Below are 19,031 nucleotides of genomic sequence, written 5' to 3'. Positions count from 1 at the left end.
TTTAAATATTTTATTTATTTATTTGACACAGAGAGAGCGAGAGCACAAGCAAGGGGAGATGCAGAGAGAGACGGAGAAGTAGACTTTGCTGAGCAGGAAGCTGGACATGGGGCTCCATCCCAGGACCCCAGGATCATGACCTGAGCTGAAGACAGATGCTTACCCGACTGAGTCACCCAGGCACCCCTATGTAAGCTTTCTTGAAACAAAGATTCCAGTACAAGATTGTGTTTGCACATACACTGCATGCATATACACATATGTAAGGAAAACATGTACTAAATGCTAATGGGCTGAATTGTACTGAATTGTGAAGTTCCATGTTTTAAGGTTGTTTGACAACTTAAAAACATGAGATGAATATCGAAGAAATACTTGATTTTGCTTAAACGTTTTCCAATATAGTTTAAATTAATTAACTTGTTTGCTTATCTGGCTATCATCTGATTATTTTACAAAGCCTCCTTTTCTACTATTCATAACAATTTAGTTCCTAGAACCAAGCCATCCTCTGGCATCAATACTGAAGCACAGACTCTTTCAAAGCAGACCAACATGTGCCAGGATAGTATCTATATGGAAGCAAAACAAACTTCCCTTTATGTCATCAGCAGGACATAAAAATTTTCCATAAACCAGAAAATATGCATCCAATTCCCATAGACACATGAAGATGTACTGTGCACTAGGCTTCTAGCTTGACTTTTATAGAGGGGAACATCCTTACTCTTTCTTTTAGATTACCTAGGAATCAATGTTACTAAAAATCTGGTTTCAGAAAACAAAGCAGAACAGGGGCATGATGCCAAGATAATTAGAAATAGAATACCAGAATGCTAGACTGAGGATCAAGGAAAAAGACGTGCCATTACTAGTCTGTTTAATTCCTTTTAATCTTACGCCCTTTACACAACGGGTTACTCCTTTAATTTTTTTTTTAATTTCAGATGTCCTCTTGAAAGCTGTTAAATTATCTACTTGGCAGGGTTATCTGCCTAATGATGTTCTTCTAGCTAGAATGAAATAAATGCACAATAATTGCTTCTAATCCCTTTTTTTCCTGCAAATAGGTTGAGGAGTATTGTGATCAGTGCTCTTGGAAACTATTGAGCCTTCTGACAATTTCCCTTGACTTTCAAAAAAAAAAAAAAACAGATTTGGAAATGTTATGAAAGGAAAGAAGACAGCTGGAAAAAGTTGGTGGAAGATATTTTGTTTGGAAATCTATTTGGGGTCATTTATAGGAGGAAGTTCAGTACTTGCTCTTAAGCAAACAAGTTCAGTTGTTAAAATCCAGCAATTATGCTACAGTGTGTTTTATATACGTGTAAGTCACAGATACTTAAGATATACCTTTTTTTTTCTGCTTATAATAAAGTTATAGCTTTAACGAAAGCCCCAATTACAATTCAAATAATTTAAAATGGGTTAACCATATTGATTTAGTTATATTTGCCATATACTCTTGTTACTCTCTCACCTCAAATTAGTATGTATAGTTGACACAAGTAGACGGGGAACTTAACATTATATGTTACACAATCGGGGGCTCTCCCAGCTGTTACCCTAGCCCTTCTCTGCTTTCTTTTTTTCTCTAAGGTATGGTTTTCTCTATTAAGTCTCAGATAAGCTGTGCCCCAGGTCAAGTACTCATTAATGTCACAGTCTTCAGCTGGGGGACAGGTGGGCAGGTAAGTTGGGGGCAGAGGCCTTCCACATCCTCCCAAAAAGGGGAGGGAGCAGGATAATGGGGGAGCCCTGTGCTGGTCTAGTCAACTCCTGGGGGGTGGGGGTGACCCAGGAAACCCCAGGTTCAGAATGCTGAGGATGCCCCCACTTGGGGGAAACCAAGGCTTTGCCTGTCCAAGTAGGGTCCAGAAAAAACAGAGGGGACAAGAGCTTGTGCCCCAGGCTTATGGGTTTCTGGGAACCACCCCCAAAAGTGAATGCTTATGGTGGGGAGGGTCTGGACGGGGCCCCCTTGGCAGTCTTGCTGGGAGTTGGGGTGGCAGGCCCTGTGGACAGCCGGTAAAGTTCTGGGTGGCTTAGGTCCTCCCCAGCTCAGGCTCCTACCTGTGCTCATCAGAGCCTCCCTGGCATATGACCCAAGGTCACCCATTGGCCTCCACTCTACAGGAACTAGCCCAGAGCTGATGGAACCAGAGATCATTGACCATAATATTTAGCCCCAGGTCCTCATGGGGGCCTCCCCAGGCTCCATGAACTCAGCCTCTCTCACAGCTCCCCAAGATGACATGAGACTCAGAAGCCCATTGTCCTGTGGGAGGCACCTGCTTTCTTCCACAGCTGTCCCACATCTGCTGTAGGTGAGACCAGATGGGAAGCTGGGTCAGCTCACAAGCTCCCCGGGCCTCAGACTTTTCAAGGGAAATTTTCAGAGTAGATACTGTAGGGTGGAGATCCAGGTGAGCCAGTTCACAAATTCAAGAGTGCATATATAGTTTTATATTTCTATAACTGAGTTTAATTTCTATTTTGAGCCTCATTCCACCAGGGATACAAACTAAATCTAGGCTGAGCATTCATCCCTGAAGCGGGAATGAGCACTGTTCCAAATCTCCTTGTGATTCAGAAGCCACCCCAGGGCCTTTAAAGCTTCAGTCCATTATGAATAATATCAGCTTTTGCTGAGCAATTAAAAATATTTTTATGATGGGAAATTTCATACATTTATGAAAATGAACAAATAATATAAAAAACTCATACTCATTGCCCAGCTGCAACAATTAGCAATAAAAGATCACTCATGTTACTGAGGCTTCCATCCATTCCCGCTCACAACTGGGTTAATTGGAAGCAAATCCCAATATTATACTATTTTTTCCATAAATACTTTGACATGATTCTCTGAAAGATATGGATTTTTTTGGCTCAGTGTAATATCCATGTATTATTTCCTAGTTTCTGTCGACCAGGAATCCATCTTTGCATTGATGGGATCCTGCGCTCAGAGTCTCTTAAGATCAAGATTCCTTCTGTAAAGCATTCCGTAATATCATTATAATACCTACAAAACTAACAGTAATTCCCTTATGTTAAATGTTTGTAGTTCAAATTCTCCCAGCATATCATCTATTTTTAAATTAATTGCTCTGTTAAGATCAGAATCCAAAAAAAGTTCCTATACATTGCATTTGTTTAAAGGATCTCTTAAGTCTCTTGAACCTATAGATTCCCCTGCATCTCTAATTTTCATGCAAATTTTAAAAATTCTTATCACCACAATATAAGAGTAGAGGGTTCTTTGGGAATATGTAAATTATTTGACCTGCAGGACCGTGCTTCTCAAGCTTCAGTGTGCATGTAAATCCCTGGGAATCTTAAAATGTAGATTCTAGAGGGTTTGGGGTGGAGCCTTTCCTAACAACTTCCCAGGTGATCCATATGTTGCTAGCATGGGGACCACTCTGAATGGCAAGCCTGTCCAGTTCCACATTATAGATTTTGTTGATTTTGCTAATTGCATCCCTGAAGTGTTCATCTGTTTCCTGTATCCCATAAATTGGTATCTTTAGGCTTGATTGAATTCCTGGTCAGTTGTTTTGGCAAGAATTCTTCACAGGCAGTGCTGTACACTTTCTATTACATGACATTGGGAAAACTGTCATGTCTGGTTGTCCCAATTTAGTGATGTTAGGTGTTTAGAGAAGTCAGCCTGGCCTCTCCATTCTAGAGACCTCTATCACTAATTTCAGCAGCTATTGATATAACCGTTGTCTAGATCTAGATCAGTGGTTCTTAATGCTGACTGCATATTAGAAAGATTCTAAAATACACTGGTGCCAGAGTCCTTTCCCAAATCAATGTGGGACAAGGGGGGGGGGTGGCGGAGCAGGGGGGGCAGGGAACGGGGGTGGGGGGAGAGAGAGAGAGAGAAGGAGAGAGAGACTGAGATTGAACCACCAATGTGCACTCATGCACCTGTGTGTGTTTCAAGCACCTAATAGGATGATTCTAAAGTACCACATAGGGGGCTGAAAAGCCATAGGTCTAGATTACTTATTTTTCATTCTGGTTTCCCAAATGATAATATCCTCAATCTATCCTTTTCTCTTCATTTATTTTGCTGAGCTCTTAATGTGTAGAATTGTTTGTTTAAAAAGTGAGCCGGGTGATATGCTGCAAAGTAAATCAGGTCCCATTCCTAGCATGAATACGCTGACTCTCTACTCTGAAAGCCACTCCTGCCCCTCCATACAGCCTCCTGTGCTTCCAGGGACCCACTTCTCCAGGTACCTCAAGCTATTTTTGAATGTCCAGAGCCTGTCACCCCACCAAAGCTACTCCCCATGTCCCATAAGCCTTGAGTCTATCTTGGGGTGGTGCAGATAGGCTTTTAATTTCTATACTATTTTAACTTCTTCAAAGTGAGCAAGGGTTATGTTTCTTAAAAAAAGGCATTTTCATTTTCATTTTCAGAGGAAAAAGGATGAAAAGACCCAGTTTGCCTAACTCTGCACTTTTGCTTTAAATCCTAATGAGTCATTGAAAATCCTCTTGAATGCTGTCTCCAGGCTTCAGAGGACACCTCAAAGTACAGAGATTTACTTGGAAAGTGAAAAACATCAACCTCGCCTAATCTCTCCTGGTTTTGCCAGTCTGGGCTGTCAGTCTGTGCTGTGCTGGTAGGAGGAGGGAGGCGGATCTGTACAGATAAAAAGGAAAAAGATTGGGATGCTGGAAGCTCACCACCTGCTACGGGAGGAAGAGCTGGTCAGAGTCTTATTTTTGAATTCCTTCCATCTGTTTGGCTTCCTCACTTATCCTCTATTTTTAAAAATGTATCTGTTATCCAATTAAGCTTTGAGAACACCAATTTGTGATGATAAACTCCATTTGTGAGACAGAACACAGAACGCAGACATCCTTGGAGCTGAGGAACAGCTTTGACTTTGGGCACAAGTCCAGAGCTTTCTGGTTCACTTTACACTGCTCTGTATGTTTCTGTTTCTCTCCTGCTCTTTCTCTCTCTCTCATCAGTCTCTCTCCCTGTTGATTTGCAGGAATCCTTAAGCATGGCGGGAAAGCCCAAGCTTCACTACTTCAATGGACGAGGCAGAATGGAGTCCATCAGGTGGCTCTTGGCTGCAGCAGGAGTAGAGGTAAGACGCTGGATTTATTCATACTGTTTCATTTTTAAAAAAAAAGATTTGATTTATTTGTTTGAGAGAGAGAGAATTGAGTGGGGATGGGGGGGTGGGGAGGACGTGGGGAGTAGAGGAAGGGAGACCCTGGGATCATGACTTGAACCGAAGGCAGCCACTTAATGGACTGAGCCACCCAGGTGCCCTCATATTATTTTCATAATGGGGTCGTTGAGCACTTACTTAGAGAGCAGTTATAGGAAACTTCTCATATGATTCCTGAACAAAAAGCTGGTTTTGCCACCTGCTCTTTGGATACTCGGCTGTGAGGGAGGGAGTGAGTTCTTTTAAATAAGTGCCCAAGTATCGTGGAAACTGGTTGTGGGTACTGAGCTGACCCAAGGTGAAGCAAATAATAACAAACGAGGAAAGGAAGGGAGGAAGGGACTTGTTCTACCAAAGAGTTTCTTTCCATTTCGTCCTTGTCAGCCAAGTATTGGATTTGCTTAACTACATCTATCTCATGAATATTGAGAAACAAGGTGTTTTTTTTTTTAAGTGCATAGAAAAGTCTCATAGACACTGATGTTAGAACATATCATTCATTACCAAAAATATAACTATCCTATACTTTAATGAAGTTAAAAATTCTATTCTCAACATACTTAAAAGCTAAGTTATTGAAGTTTTTTTTAAAGATTTTATTTATTTATTCATGAGAGAGAGAGAGAGGCCGAGACACAGGCAGAGGGAGAAGCAGGCTCCATGCAGGGAGCCTGACATGGGACTCGATCCTCGGACCCCAGGATCACACCCTTGGGCTTGCACACAAGTGCGCTAAACTGCTGAGCCACCCAGGATCCCCGTTATTGAAGTTTATACCGACCTTTCAAAGATAAATATTTGTGTCTATATACACATTCATATATACACATTCACTGTGAATATAAAGCAATTAACCTCTTCTGTGACCCACAAATTTTTTTTTTTCCTAGTCACTCCTAAGTGGGTCTCTTAGATCCAAAGATGAAAGAACAGGGAGTTTTCTTCACATTTCTGTGGTTTAACATGAGAATAGCAAATAACCCCATTCACTTGATATTTGTTTAGATTCTCTACATTGTTTTGGCCCTGACAGAAGACATATGTTCATCTGTTCACTAGGAATGCAGATACCTTATATAAATGCAGCTTAGAACACAGTTTATTGTTTTTATTTTATTTATTTTATTTTTATTATTTTTATTTTTTTAAATTTATTTATGATAGTCACACACAGAGAGAGAGAGAGGGGCAGAGACACAGGCAGAGGGAGAAGCAGGCTCCATGCACTGGGAGCCCGACGTGGGATTCGATCTTGGGTCTCCAGGATCGCGCCCTGGGCCAAAGGCAGGTGCCAAACCGCTGCGCCACCCAGGGATCCCTATTGTTTTTAAATATTTTGTGAAACATACTATTTTACAGTATCTGGTGGTACCAAGGCTTGAAGACATTTCAGGAGAATAGAACAGATGTTTTATACTAGAATCTAAAGAAACCTATAAAGCTGCTTCCCAGGAAAAAGCCTGATGTACATAGAATTGTAGGGTCTCCAAGAAGCCACAAAATACATAACATATCCTAGGCCCCCAGATTAAGAATTTCTGCTATAATAAAGCAACAAATTCTTGTGGACAAAGTTCATTATCACTTTTTTCAAAAATTCCTTTATTATGAATTATTTAAAATTTGAAGATATGTAAAGTTTAAAGAATGCTTGCTTTGGCAGAACATATAATAAAGTATGAAGAATATTCTAATAAACACACATGATGCCACTATATGGAATGAGTATTATTATTTTGTCATATTTGCCTTAAGTCTTAAAAAAACATATGGGCTATGGGCATTTTTTTTTAAAGATTTTATTTATTTATTCATGAGACACACACACACACACAGAGAGAGAGAGAGAGAGAGAGAGAGACAGGCAGAGGGAGGAGCAGGCTCCAAGCAGGGAGCCCGACGCGGGACTCGATTCCGGGTCTCCAGGATCACGCCCCAGTGGAAGGCGGCACCAAACTGCTGAGCCACCCGGGCTGCCTTGGGCTATGGGTATTAATGTAATCTTCTTTTAAAAATAAAACATTAACATATAAAGCTAAAATTCAGTTGGACCATCACCCCCATGTCACATAAGTAACCCCTATCCTGTTAGTCCAGCCTTTATATTTTTATGTGTGTGCTCACCAACCATCGACTTGTGCGCCCTTTGAGATAATTTATATAAGTGGTTCCTTTGGTGAATCATTCTTTATTTTCCTCCTTACACTCCATATTATGTCTTTGAGATCCATCCATATTGAGACGGATAAATGACAGATGAATAAATGAAGGGAGTGGAGAATCAGAGTCATTCCTTTATTTTTATGTAGTGTTGATTTAACATTTGATCTGAATAAAATATGGTAAAACACACAGGAGATGATGTGAACCCAAAGCCCACATACCAAAAACACTCCAATTTCTTTGGAGGGGGCACTATTTTTAGTATCTAATAAAAAAATTGAACTTGTAGTTTCTTCTTCCAATGAGCTAATTTTTTCAAAACAGTAAAAGGCCAATTCTCCTTTCTGAGCCACATGAAGCTCCTTCCTGCATCTTCTGACTCCTCACAATTTTTATATTAGGGTTGGTATCCTCAAAGCTTCTTAGAGTTAGAAGAAAATTCTATAGTCAATATTTACCTTCTGTGCCTGATTTTTTCCTTTTGATATGAGTCATAGGAAATTTTCAGAAGTTAAATAATCATGCTCTAGCATCAGTGACTTTGCTAAAACAGCTGTGTTTTGTTTATCTTCAGAGCCCAGGGTTCTTGCACATTAAGCCTTCAAGCAAAAGATAAAATTGAAGGAAACACACCATTAAAAACAAAAACGTTCATGTGGGAAATCTTTGGTGTGTGATCTGGTCAAACTCAATCTAAACCTACCAGAAAATTCCTCGTGCAGTATATAGTCTGAGGAATTTTGCTGTAGCCCATGCCTTTGTTCCATGGCCACACCCAGACTATGAACTCCTGGGTGCTGCCCTCTCTCCAAGCTGCTCTCAGGGACCCACTTGGTAACACCTGGGCTGGAATTGGAGTTTGGGGCTGAGCTCTGAACTCTTGGAGCCTTGCCAAAGTAGACAGTTACCCTGGAGTTCCTGATGTGAGAAATTTGAGGAGAAATTGAAATCATAAACATATACTTTTTTTGCCCCATCACATTACATGAAAGTCATAAGCAATCTTTAAAAGTAAGGAAAAAGCGCTTTTTGGGAAGCGTTGTTTTATGTCTTAGTTAGTCCTATCTGTATCCTCAGATTTGATGTCAATTTGGGAATATGACTTCTTCCTATAAAGATTATTGAAATACAAATTACACATTTAGCAAAATGATAATATCTAAAATGTAGTGAGTTTGGAGATAAGGGATTCTAGCCCTGGTTCTTCCACTCTTTAGCTGGAGGACTTCAGGCAAGTCAATTAACCTCTCTGGGCTTTATAAGCATCACATGAAGGCTTGGAAAAGAAGAGCACCAAGAGTCGTAGTTAATGCTGGTCTTCAAGGTTTAGGAATAAGGATGATCAGACATCTTGGTTTAATAGTAAGTATCCAGGAACAGTACTAGGGAACCACGTTATCCGTATCTTTTCTTAATATTTTTTATCATTCCAAACTGTAAATGTAAAATTTTAAAATTATTTTTGTTACAGTGGGGGTAGAATAGAATCCTTGGGGAAAACACTGTTTTCCAATTACATGTTGGGGTTTTCCATCTCTAATCATGATAGAAATAATACAAAAAATTCATTGTGTTTAAATTTTATATTAAAATTATACTGTACAAAATGGCCATGTTCAGTCTGTGGATATATTCTAAGACTAAGTCTCTGGAAGGTAACTGGTAATAATGTAACAATAAAGCAGAAATCTAAGACAAAAAAATTGAAAGCTGCAAGAAATAAACTGTACCTTGATTCTTCTTTCCTTAATGCTACAAAGTATCTTTTGAGTTTATTCAGTTCTATTGTTAGATTGCTAATTTCTGAGATTTGCTGCAATTTAATTTTTCTGTGTCTAACCATCTTGGGTTTAAAAAGAGAATATATAATAGAATGATCAAAGTAACATTTGGTTGTTCTTGAACCCTGGAAACTAGGGACAACAAACACTACCCAAGGGAAAGTTCTGAGGAAAACAGTAATGGTGAGCCAAACATGAGTGTTGGTCTTCCTTTGATAGGATCTCATTTAAAACATGACAACATTATGAGTAGGTATTAGCTCCATTTTCACATTTTAGGAAACTGAAATTAGAAGAGAGTTATTTGTCTGAGCTAATAAAGGGAGTAGCCTGCAGTCAGATCTGAAAAGTCTACCTGGCAGGCTCCATCCACACAACAGGAGGTATCAATGTTACTCAATCAACTGAATTCAGTAAATCTTTTGCTTTAGTTTTATACAAAAACTTCCTTAGGTTCATAGAACCCAGAAAAGATCAGCGTGTGTTAAATAACTCCTTGAAACATTGGTTTCATTGGTAGTTAGGCATTATTCAACTTTTTCCATAATACCAAAAGTAATAATAACAAAAATAATAGCTACATATTCTTTTTTTTCATTTTTTAGTTTGAAGAGGAACTTTTTGAAACACGTGAAGAATTTGAGAAATTAATCCAAGGTGAGAAAAAAGCACACACACATTCAGTGGAGAAAATTAGCTAGACAGTGTCTATCAATATCTCTATGTCAGGAGGGCAGCACTTGGATCTTGCAACAAGCTTATGAATGCTCAAAGTAAGAGGAGTCCTGCCCTTGAGCTTCTAAATTGTAATCATTTCAGCACCGTCCCCTTGTTTCCTCAGCCCTAGGGATGATACTTTCCGCAGATGTCACCTTCATGATACTGTACTGTCCCTTTGTTGCCTCTCAGTTCTCCAGGACCTAGTTAACTTCTTTGTAACTTAGTATGGTTAAAGTAATTAACTAGTATGGTTCTATCTCCCAGCTAGACCCTGACTGATGTAATTAGGGAGAAAATGTTCTTCCAGTTAAACCTGGAGGCAAGAGTAGAAAAACCAGGATGTTCTTGCCATGGATTCAGTCCAGAGAGCTGATTCAACTTAAGGAAAAGTGGGAAAAGTGCCAGCTTTACTGTTGCCCTTTTGATGAAGAGTCAGAAAGACATAGGAAGAGAAGGCGGGAAGGATGGTGCAGAGAGAATGGAATTCTTTTAAATTAAACCATGGGCCTCTTAAGTTGCTGTTGATGTGTAACGCAAAGATTCCCTAGAAGACTGAAAAAATAAGCTCCAAACAAAGAGCTGTCACTCTGATGGGAGGCCACTGGGACTCTGGTTCACATAGGTGAGTGGCATGGAATGTGTGGAAAGTACATGGAGGCAAATTACAAGGAGTGCTTTGAATTTCAGGTTGAGGTTAAATATTATTGTCTTATAGGTGAGGATGTGGAGGAAAAGGAACCCTCATGCACTGTTGGTGGGAATGCAGATTGGTGCAGCCACTCTGGAGAACAGTATGGAGGTTCCTCAAAAAGTTAAAAATAGGACTAACCTATGATCCACTATTGGATATTTATCCAAAGAATATGAAAACACTAATTCGAAGAGATATTTGCACTTATGTTTATTGCAGCATTATTTACAACAGCCAAATGATAGAAGCTGCCCAAGTGTCCATTGATAGATGAATGGATAAAGATGTGCTATACACACACACACACACACACACACACAGAGAGACACACACACACACACACACACACACACACCTCTGGAATATTACTCAGTCATAAAAGATAATAAAACCTTGTTATTTGCAATGACATGGATGGACATAGAGGGTATAATACTAAGCAAAATTAGCTAGTCAGAGAAAGGCACATGCCATATGATTTCACTCATATGTAGAATTCAAGAAACAAAACAAATGAACAAAGAAAAAAGAGACAAACCAAAAACCAGACCCTTATCTATAGAGAACAAAGTGGGAGGTGGGTGGGGGATGGGTGAAATACATGATGGGGATTAAGAGTGCACTATCGTGATGAGCACTGAGTAATGTATAGACTTGTTGAATACACTACATTGTACACCTGGAACTAATAGAACACTATGTTAACTGTACAGGAATGAAAATAAAAAAAGTTTAACAACAAAAAAAGGAGGGATCATTTGAGGGTCATGTTAACAGCTAGGACATTACTATGATGGTTCAGAGGGAAAGAGTCTCACCAGCAGGGTGGCTACAGGAATGGAGACTAAGTGACGAGAAACAGACATTCTTGGCCAGAAAGAAAGCTTCTGTCTGTACCTTGTTGTATCTCCTGGAGGACACAGCCTCAAGTCTTGCACTCTACACATCTATCTGTGAATAAATACATAATTATTTCTCCTTGTGGATTAGTCTGTAAAATATTTTAATCATATTTAGTTACGTAGTCCCATTTTGTAGCACCTGAAGAGTTAAAAAAAACTCAGATGCTACCATTAGGGACAGTAAATAATCCAACTTTCCTTTGTACATTTAAAGGTGGAACTCTGATGTATGAACAAGTGCCCATGGTCGAAATTGATGGAATGAATTTGGTAGAAACGAGAGCCATCCTAAGATACTTAGCTGCAAAATACAACTTGTATGGAAGGAATATACAGGAACAAGCCTGGTAACAACAATTATTTTTTACTCAAACAAGCAAAAAACGAAAATCTAACCATTAGGCATGTTAGCAATTGTATGTAGTTCTTGATAGATTACCTGAAACTTCTTTTCTTGTTTTTTAACTTCTTATGGAAAATCTAACACACAAGGAGAGAGACTGGTAAAAAAAAAACCCTATGTACAGAGTTACTTTCAACAATTATCAATTCATGGCCAGTTACACAGTTTATTTCATTTTCTAATTCTCTATTTACAGAGAACAAAGCAAGGACAAAAACCAGTGAAGGAAATCTGCCTCTTCCTGATGAACTCTGTGTTTCGCTCCACTAGGTGGGAGTAAAGCACAGGGTAAATCACAAGAACAAACTCAAAATTTGGAGTGTGAACCTGTGAAATTGATTCAGGAAGTAGCCTTCCTGAGGAATAGCCACCTCCTCAGTCTCTGGCACACCAGATAGTCACCCAGTCTCCCAGACATTCTTCAGAAACATAACTAAAATTTTTAATGCAGTATAATTTTTGAAATAGAGTTTGTATTTTAAAATCTTTTTTTTTTGTATTTTAAAATCTTAACATAAGCTTTCTCATGCTTTCTAGCAGATTCTCATAGCCAAATTTCTGCTGATTGCATCTCTGCAGTGTAGTTTAACACGTTCCTCTGTCTCTGTTCCTCTGTCCTCTGTTCCAATGTCAATTGGTTGTAAGATATAGAAGTTTTATCAGACTCAAGTTCTTGTGGTTTTTGCAAGACTATTTCATAGGTATTGGTGCATTCCCTGATCAGGAAGCAAAAAATATCTGCTTGTCTATTTATGATGTTAACACCATTTGTGTTCAGTACTATCATTCCTTCTGCATTTATTATCTAGAATACTTCTATAAAGAAAAGTTTTTCTTCATCTACTCTCTGGTTATCTGGAGTACAATTTCCTCTAGGAAAGACATGATAGACCTTTGTTTACCAATTTTCCAAATGAGTTGGCTCACCTGCATCCTACAACATTGACCAATTAATTATTGTTATTATTCTAGTATCACTGTGATCTTGTCAATTTAAATATCTCTGAGGTGTTTCAATTCACTTCAGTTGTTACTCTTATTGATGCTCAAATTGTACTACTTTTGGCCAGTGGGAGTGAAGTGGCTCCTGGGAATGTTTGACCTTACCCTAGTTATCTCTCAAAATTTCCTTATTACCTGATAAAATGTGATAATCCATATTTATCTTGTACATCTCTTGTTCTAGACCTGAACTCAGCCATTTCTCTGAGGAGCTGTGGTTCCTTTTACTGCAAAATTGTTTTTAAGTACATCTTTCATAAAACTAATGTTTATAAATTGAAAATGAATTAAGAATTTTTATGGTGCCTTCACTGAGATATTGTTATGATACAACCTCATATGTTAGAGACTTTATTATTTAAAACTCTTGCAACTACAAAATCCCAACATAACCCTACTGTTGCTATTGCTCTGGCAATTTGTTGCTGTAGACACCATCTCTTACGGTTCTGTGAGTTGACAGGGGCCAGCTGGATGGCACTCTTCAAGAGTCTCTCATGTGGTTCTTCACTCATATATCTGGCACCTGGGTTAGGAGAATTGGAACAAATGGGCCTGGTGGGGTATGTCTTTCCTTCCACATGACATCTCCATGAGGACAGCTTGAGTTTCTATGAGGTGGCTGGCTTCCCTCAGAGCAAATGTGGAAGAGGACCAGGTGGAAACTGTAAGACTTCTTTTGACCTAGTCTTGGAAATCTTAGAACATTACTTCCCCACATTCTGTTGGTCACACAAGTCCTCAAGAACCATTCAAATTCAAGGGGAGAATGAGACTCATTCTCAATAGTAGAAGTAGCAACGAATTTGAGGCCATTTCAAGATACTTGTTGCTATTCTGGGTTAATGCTAAAAGAACTATGGCTCTGAAAGATTAAGAGACTCCCTTTGGACCAGGACAGGGTTTGCCAATGCCCAAACCAGTAGTCTTTTCACTATGGTGTCTTGTCTAACATAGTATCTATTTTTCGATTCATTCTGGCATAAAGATGTGAGTGGTGGCAAGGGGAACTGTTGAGTAACTTCTGTGCCTTCTTGAATTGTTCTAACTTTCAGAACCTTCAGTCCAGGTGGAGATATTGTTGCTGGCATAGAGGTTCCTAGTTATCTCTTCCCCAACATGTATAGACATGGGCAATTTCATTGATTTTTACATTTATTTTTATTTTATTTTTTAAAGATTTTATTTATTCATGAGACTAGAGAGAGAGGCAGAAACATAGGCAGAGGGAAAATCAGGCTCCCTGCAGGGAGCCCGATGTGGGACTCGATCCCAGGATCATGACCTGAACCAAAGGCAGACGTTCAACCACTAAGCCACCCAGGTGCCCCAGTATCATTGTTGTTATAACATTTAAATAGTCAAATACAATCTTTGCCTAATATATTACTTTAGGACTATTTTAATACATTGTGTTTTATTTTATTTTATTTTTTAAAAATTTTTATTTATTTATGATAGTCACAGAGAGAGAAAGAGAGAGGCAGAGACATAGGCAGAGGGAGAAGCAGGCTCCATGCACCGGGAGCCCGATGTGGGATTTGATCCCAGGTCTCCAGGATCACGCCCTGGGCCAAAGGCAGGCGCCAAACCACTGCGCCACCCAGGGATCCCCTACATTGTGTTTTAATTAGCACTCATGTTACACAGTTGATATTCACACTCACATAATTGCTCCCATACTTTAGTCCTATAATTCTCCCATTTCTCAAATTGATCTTAATATCTCAAAGGATATTAAGTAGAAATGGTATTAACTCATGGGACACTGAGATACCTGCTAACAAGGCAGGTGGAACTAAGGCATTATTTAATATGTTTCTTTGGATCATGAAATGATGGTTCCTTTATCTGGAACTCTTGAATTATCACCCCTTCTCTAGGATTGACATGTATGTAGAGGGCTTGAAGGACCTCAGTGACATGATTATGTTCTTTCCACTCTCCCTGCCTGGAGAAAAGGAGATGAATCTTGAATACATCCTTGAAAGAGCCACTACAAAATTCTTCCCTGTCTATGAGAAGGTAAGTGACAAATTCTGCCCTGCTGTATGACTCGGATCAAGGGGGAGAAAAACTAACTAAACTAAAAATAAAGAACTTCACTGGTGGGTGAAAGATCCCAAAAACACTCTGTGAAAGTAAAACTCTTCCCCCAGTTGCCATTATGAAACAAATCTCTTTCCTCTCACCTCAGTCTTCTGCATTTTATTTTTTAAGGATTTCATGCATAACTTCAGCAATATTTGTGGTTCTAGTGCTGACATAATTTCAGTTGCTTGATTTAATTCTGGAGTAGGGATCCCTGGGTGGCGCAGCGGTTTGGCGCCTGCCTTTGGCCCAGGGCGTGATCCTGGAGACCCAAGATCGAATCCCACGTCGGGCTCCCGGTGCATGGAGCCTGCTTCTCCCTCTGCCTGTGTCTCTGCCTCTCTCTCTCTCTCTCTCTCCCCCCCTGTGTGACTATCATAAATAAATAAAAATTAAAAAAAAATTCTGGAGTAAAACAGAGTCTTGTAAAGAGAATTCTAGAGGGGAAAATCCCACACTAATTAGAGAGCTAGAGTGAGGGGAAAGGATGGATATTACTTCTAAAATACACGGGATAGTACCAGGGCTCAGGGTACTTCATAAGGCTTATCTGAATTCTACACAATATTCAAAATGTTAAGAAAAAAATTGTTCCAAAACTGATACTATTTTTCATCTGTCTCTTCATTTTTAACAGCTGAAAATATGTCTGAAAAACTTGAGCTTTAAGCAAATACTTAGTGCCAGCCCCGACACAGAGTTGGATAGCTTCTTGAGTTAACAGTGCTCTTGACCTCAAGGTCAAGATGCGTTTGATATAATATCAGTCAATATAGGAAAGGATCATGAATAACGTTAAGCTTTGGTAAAAACAAGACATCAGTTTTCCAAACCCACCAGCAATGCTGTTTTAATCCATCCTTTCCAGGTTGAGTAATAATGGTTCTAATTGAATGATTTAGTACATACACTTAAATATACTTATCATATCAATTATTTTATGGTCTAATCCTACAGATTGTTTAATTGATATTTATGTACTTAATACAGATTATAGATATTCTAACTTCCTAGGTTATACTTTTCCGTTAATTACATTTAGTGAGTTATCAGTCCCCTTGGTCCAAGATGGAAGACGGATCAAACTGAATATTCTATACCTCCAGCTTTCTTGTTGTCATTCCTTCAAAATTATTTGAAAGATAATCCATTCCATTGTAATGAGCATATGAGTTAAGAGATTTTTTTTTTTAGTTAAGAGATTTTTATCTTATAGTTTTACCAATATTGAGAATGGGATGGATGAGTTATGTTTTTGTGATGGGATACTATGAAGAACAGAGACTTCTCTCATGGCTAAAAATAGTATTAACAACATCATCAAACAGAACTTTCCTGATGGTTAATTTTTGCCAAGTGCTTACTATGTGTTAGCACTGTGCTATGCATTTTGCATGCATGATCCCATGTAATCTTCTTAAATTCATTAAAGATGTGCCACTGTTCTCCCCATTTTGCAGAGCATAAAGAAGCATGGTAACTTCCCTGATGTCATACAACTAATCACACTGGGGCTGACACTCAGGTCTCTCTAACTCCATGTCCAAGCATCACAAAATCACAGAGTTTTAGGGCTACAAAATACCTTAGTGACTTTCTACTCCAACCTTTTCTATTCAGTTGATTTTGACTCAAAGTGACCTAGCAGTCAGAGCCCTATTAGAAAATTTACTTCTAGAAATACGGTGGGGGTCCCTGTGAGAACAATGTTCTCCCACGAAGAACAGTGCACTAAGGATCATGACCTGAGATGATGTGAGGAGAGAATTATCATCCTACACCCAGGAGGACCACCAATCCAGGCTATGGGGGTAAAATTATTCTATAAAGGTTCATAGAATAGGCACAGGAGATGTAATGAAAAGAAAACAATGGCATGTGAGATTAGGCTGTTTCTGGTGTGGAGAATTCTCAGGACAATTCAGGCTATCTCATCTCTTTTGATGAACAAACCGAAGCCCTCAGAGATGGGATTTATATGTGTTCACACAGCTAGCCAGCAGCCAAGCTTAGGAGCCAGGTCTCTAAACTTCTAGATTTTCTGCCAATTCTCACTGCCTTTATCTGCTAGGTATGCCCCTAAATCCTCTACTTTCTTTTCAACTGTCATGCAGGCACTAAGAGATCATGGGCAAGATTTTCTTGTGGGCAATCGGCTGAGCTGGGCTGATATACAGCTCCTTGAAGTCATCCTAATGGCTGAAGAATGCAAACCCAGTGTCCTCACAGGCTTTCCTCTGCTACAGGTAATGTTATCCAAATAACTCCCAAGAACTGCAGGAAGAATAAATTTTTATCATTCATTTATTCTTTCATTCAGTCCTTCATTATTATTTAAGAATCTACTAACTTCTTTATGCCAAGACCTGTGCTAAAGATACAAATATGCCCTTAAGGAAACATGTAGTGGGCGAGAGAAGCACATAGACAAATAACCTCAATCTAAGGTAGTAAATTTAAAAATAAAGTGAGAAAGAAAAGCAGATGAGGGTCATCTGGGCCAGCATGGGGATCCGAGGCAGACTTCTGATCCTAGGCCTTCAGTCTCCAAGGGTTTGCCCTGAATGTAGCAGAACCTCAATAAAATGGCTGTCTTCCTCTAGATAAGGTGATGGGAAAACATTTAAGATATTATCATCCTAACATAGCCATTATTTAACAGTAACCATAACCACCTACTATATTCTTATTATGTGCCAAGCATTATACCAAGCACTGAATGAGCATTACCTCACTGATTTTATTCCATCCTCAAAGTGGATAGGAAACAAGGCTCCAAGAGGTCAAATAACTGTCCTTCAAGTCACAGTGTTGGTAGGTGACAGGACTGGGACATAACCCTCAGCTGATTCCATGACCTGACTCCTAGAACACTCTGCTAACCTAACCTAACCTTTAAAAAATATGTTTATTTAAAATATAGTTGTTGTCAAAGTTGTGATAACTCTGCAGCCTCAACCTCCCACTTCATGTTACACAATAAGCATGTTTTGGTATTTTTATGTAATCCGCCTCATTTTGATACAACCTAGTCTTCTATTTTTGAAATTTTCATGATTATATAATATTCCATGTACTATGCTCAGAATAATCTTATTTTAAATAGTGAAAACCATAAACAATTTAAATATTCATACCGGAGAAGGGTCTACATAAACAAGGATGCATCCATTGGGTAGATTTTATACAGCCACCTAAAGGTGTATTTTCAAAGATTACATAAGGACATGAAGAAATCCTTATGACATAAGGACATCTATTTATTAGTTATATATCAGGATACTCAGAAATATTTGCTCTTACGAGTAATATTGCAACAGCATCTTCATGGGTATAAATTTTTCATTTAAAATGGTGGTATCACTAGGAAGCAATCTGAAAAATGTGGTCACTTGGTTACAGACTAGGAACATTTTTGTGTTTTTTGAGAAATACTGCAAAGTTGCTTTGTACAAGGGTAGCATCGTTTCACAATGCCACACAGTGTGTGAAAACACCATTTTATCCCCTACTTCTGCCAGCCATGAGGAATATAATTTTTACACAAGGTTTCTCTCATTTGCAAAAATATGTATCATTTATATTTTGCCTATTTTGCCATATTCTCTTCTCATGGACAGTATACTTCTGCATTTTAGGAATTCAAGGCCAGAATAAGCTACATTCCCACAATTCAAAAATTTCTCCAGCCTGGAAGCCAAAGGAAGCCTCCACTAGATGAAAGCTCCATTGAGAGCGTGAAGAACATATTCAAATTTGAACGTGGCATGTTTCTCAAAAACATGAGCACTATAGTAGCCGAGTATTAAAAAATGAAGAGGGCTAGAGAATTTGGCAAATGTTTCACTTTGCATTTGTAGCAGTGCTCAGGAAGATATCATGAGGCCACTTTAATAAAGTAATAAGAAGCAAAAGGAAATAAACTAATACTTTGTAAATCGGACAACCCTTTTTCATAAAACAATAAAACACCAATCACTCATCAAAATGAAGATCCTTCTGCATTCTTCTTATTGCAAAAGAGTAAAATCATAAAGGCAATGGATATCAAGGACTTCTTTAAAAGAC

The 19,031-nt window shown here is 38.8% G+C and overlaps 1 protein-coding gene across 4 annotated transcripts; it reads left to right on the top strand.

The window, feature by feature from the left end:
* The first annotated feature begins 144 nt into the window (after positions 1-144).
* LOC481841 (glutathione S-transferase-like) lies at positions 145-18,951 on the top strand. 4 transcript variants are annotated; one of them, XM_038554314.1, is made up of 7 exons: positions 145-190; positions 5,025-5,123; positions 9,760-9,811; positions 11,682-11,814; positions 14,756-14,897; positions 17,078-17,209; positions 18,602-18,951. In XM_038554314.1, exons 2-7 carry the CDS (start codon positions 5,037-5,039, stop codon positions 18,770-18,772), a joined length of 717 nt encoding a protein of 238 aa, XP_038410242.1. In that variant the 5' UTR covers positions 145-190; positions 5,025-5,036; the 3' UTR covers positions 18,773-18,951. The 4 variants fall into 4 exon arrangements, with proteins under 4 accessions (XP_038410242.1, XP_038410240.1, XP_038410241.1 ...); XM_038554312.1 differs by lacking the exon at positions 145-190 and adding an exon at positions 1,474-1,691; XM_038554313.1 differs by lacking the exon at positions 145-190 and adding an exon at positions 4,537-4,734.
* The last annotated feature ends 80 nt before the right edge of the window (positions 18,952-19,031 follow it).

This window comes from Canis lupus, chromosome 12 (genome assembly GCF_011100685.1).
Source record: "Canis lupus familiaris isolate Mischka breed German Shepherd chromosome 12, alternate assembly UU_Cfam_GSD_1.0, whole genome shotgun sequence".
Lineage (NCBI taxonomy): Eukaryota > Metazoa > Chordata > Mammalia > Carnivora > Canidae > Canis > Canis lupus.
The sequence above is the reverse complement of the archived record's forward strand: the minus strand, read 5'-3'. Positions and strand labels throughout refer to the sequence as shown.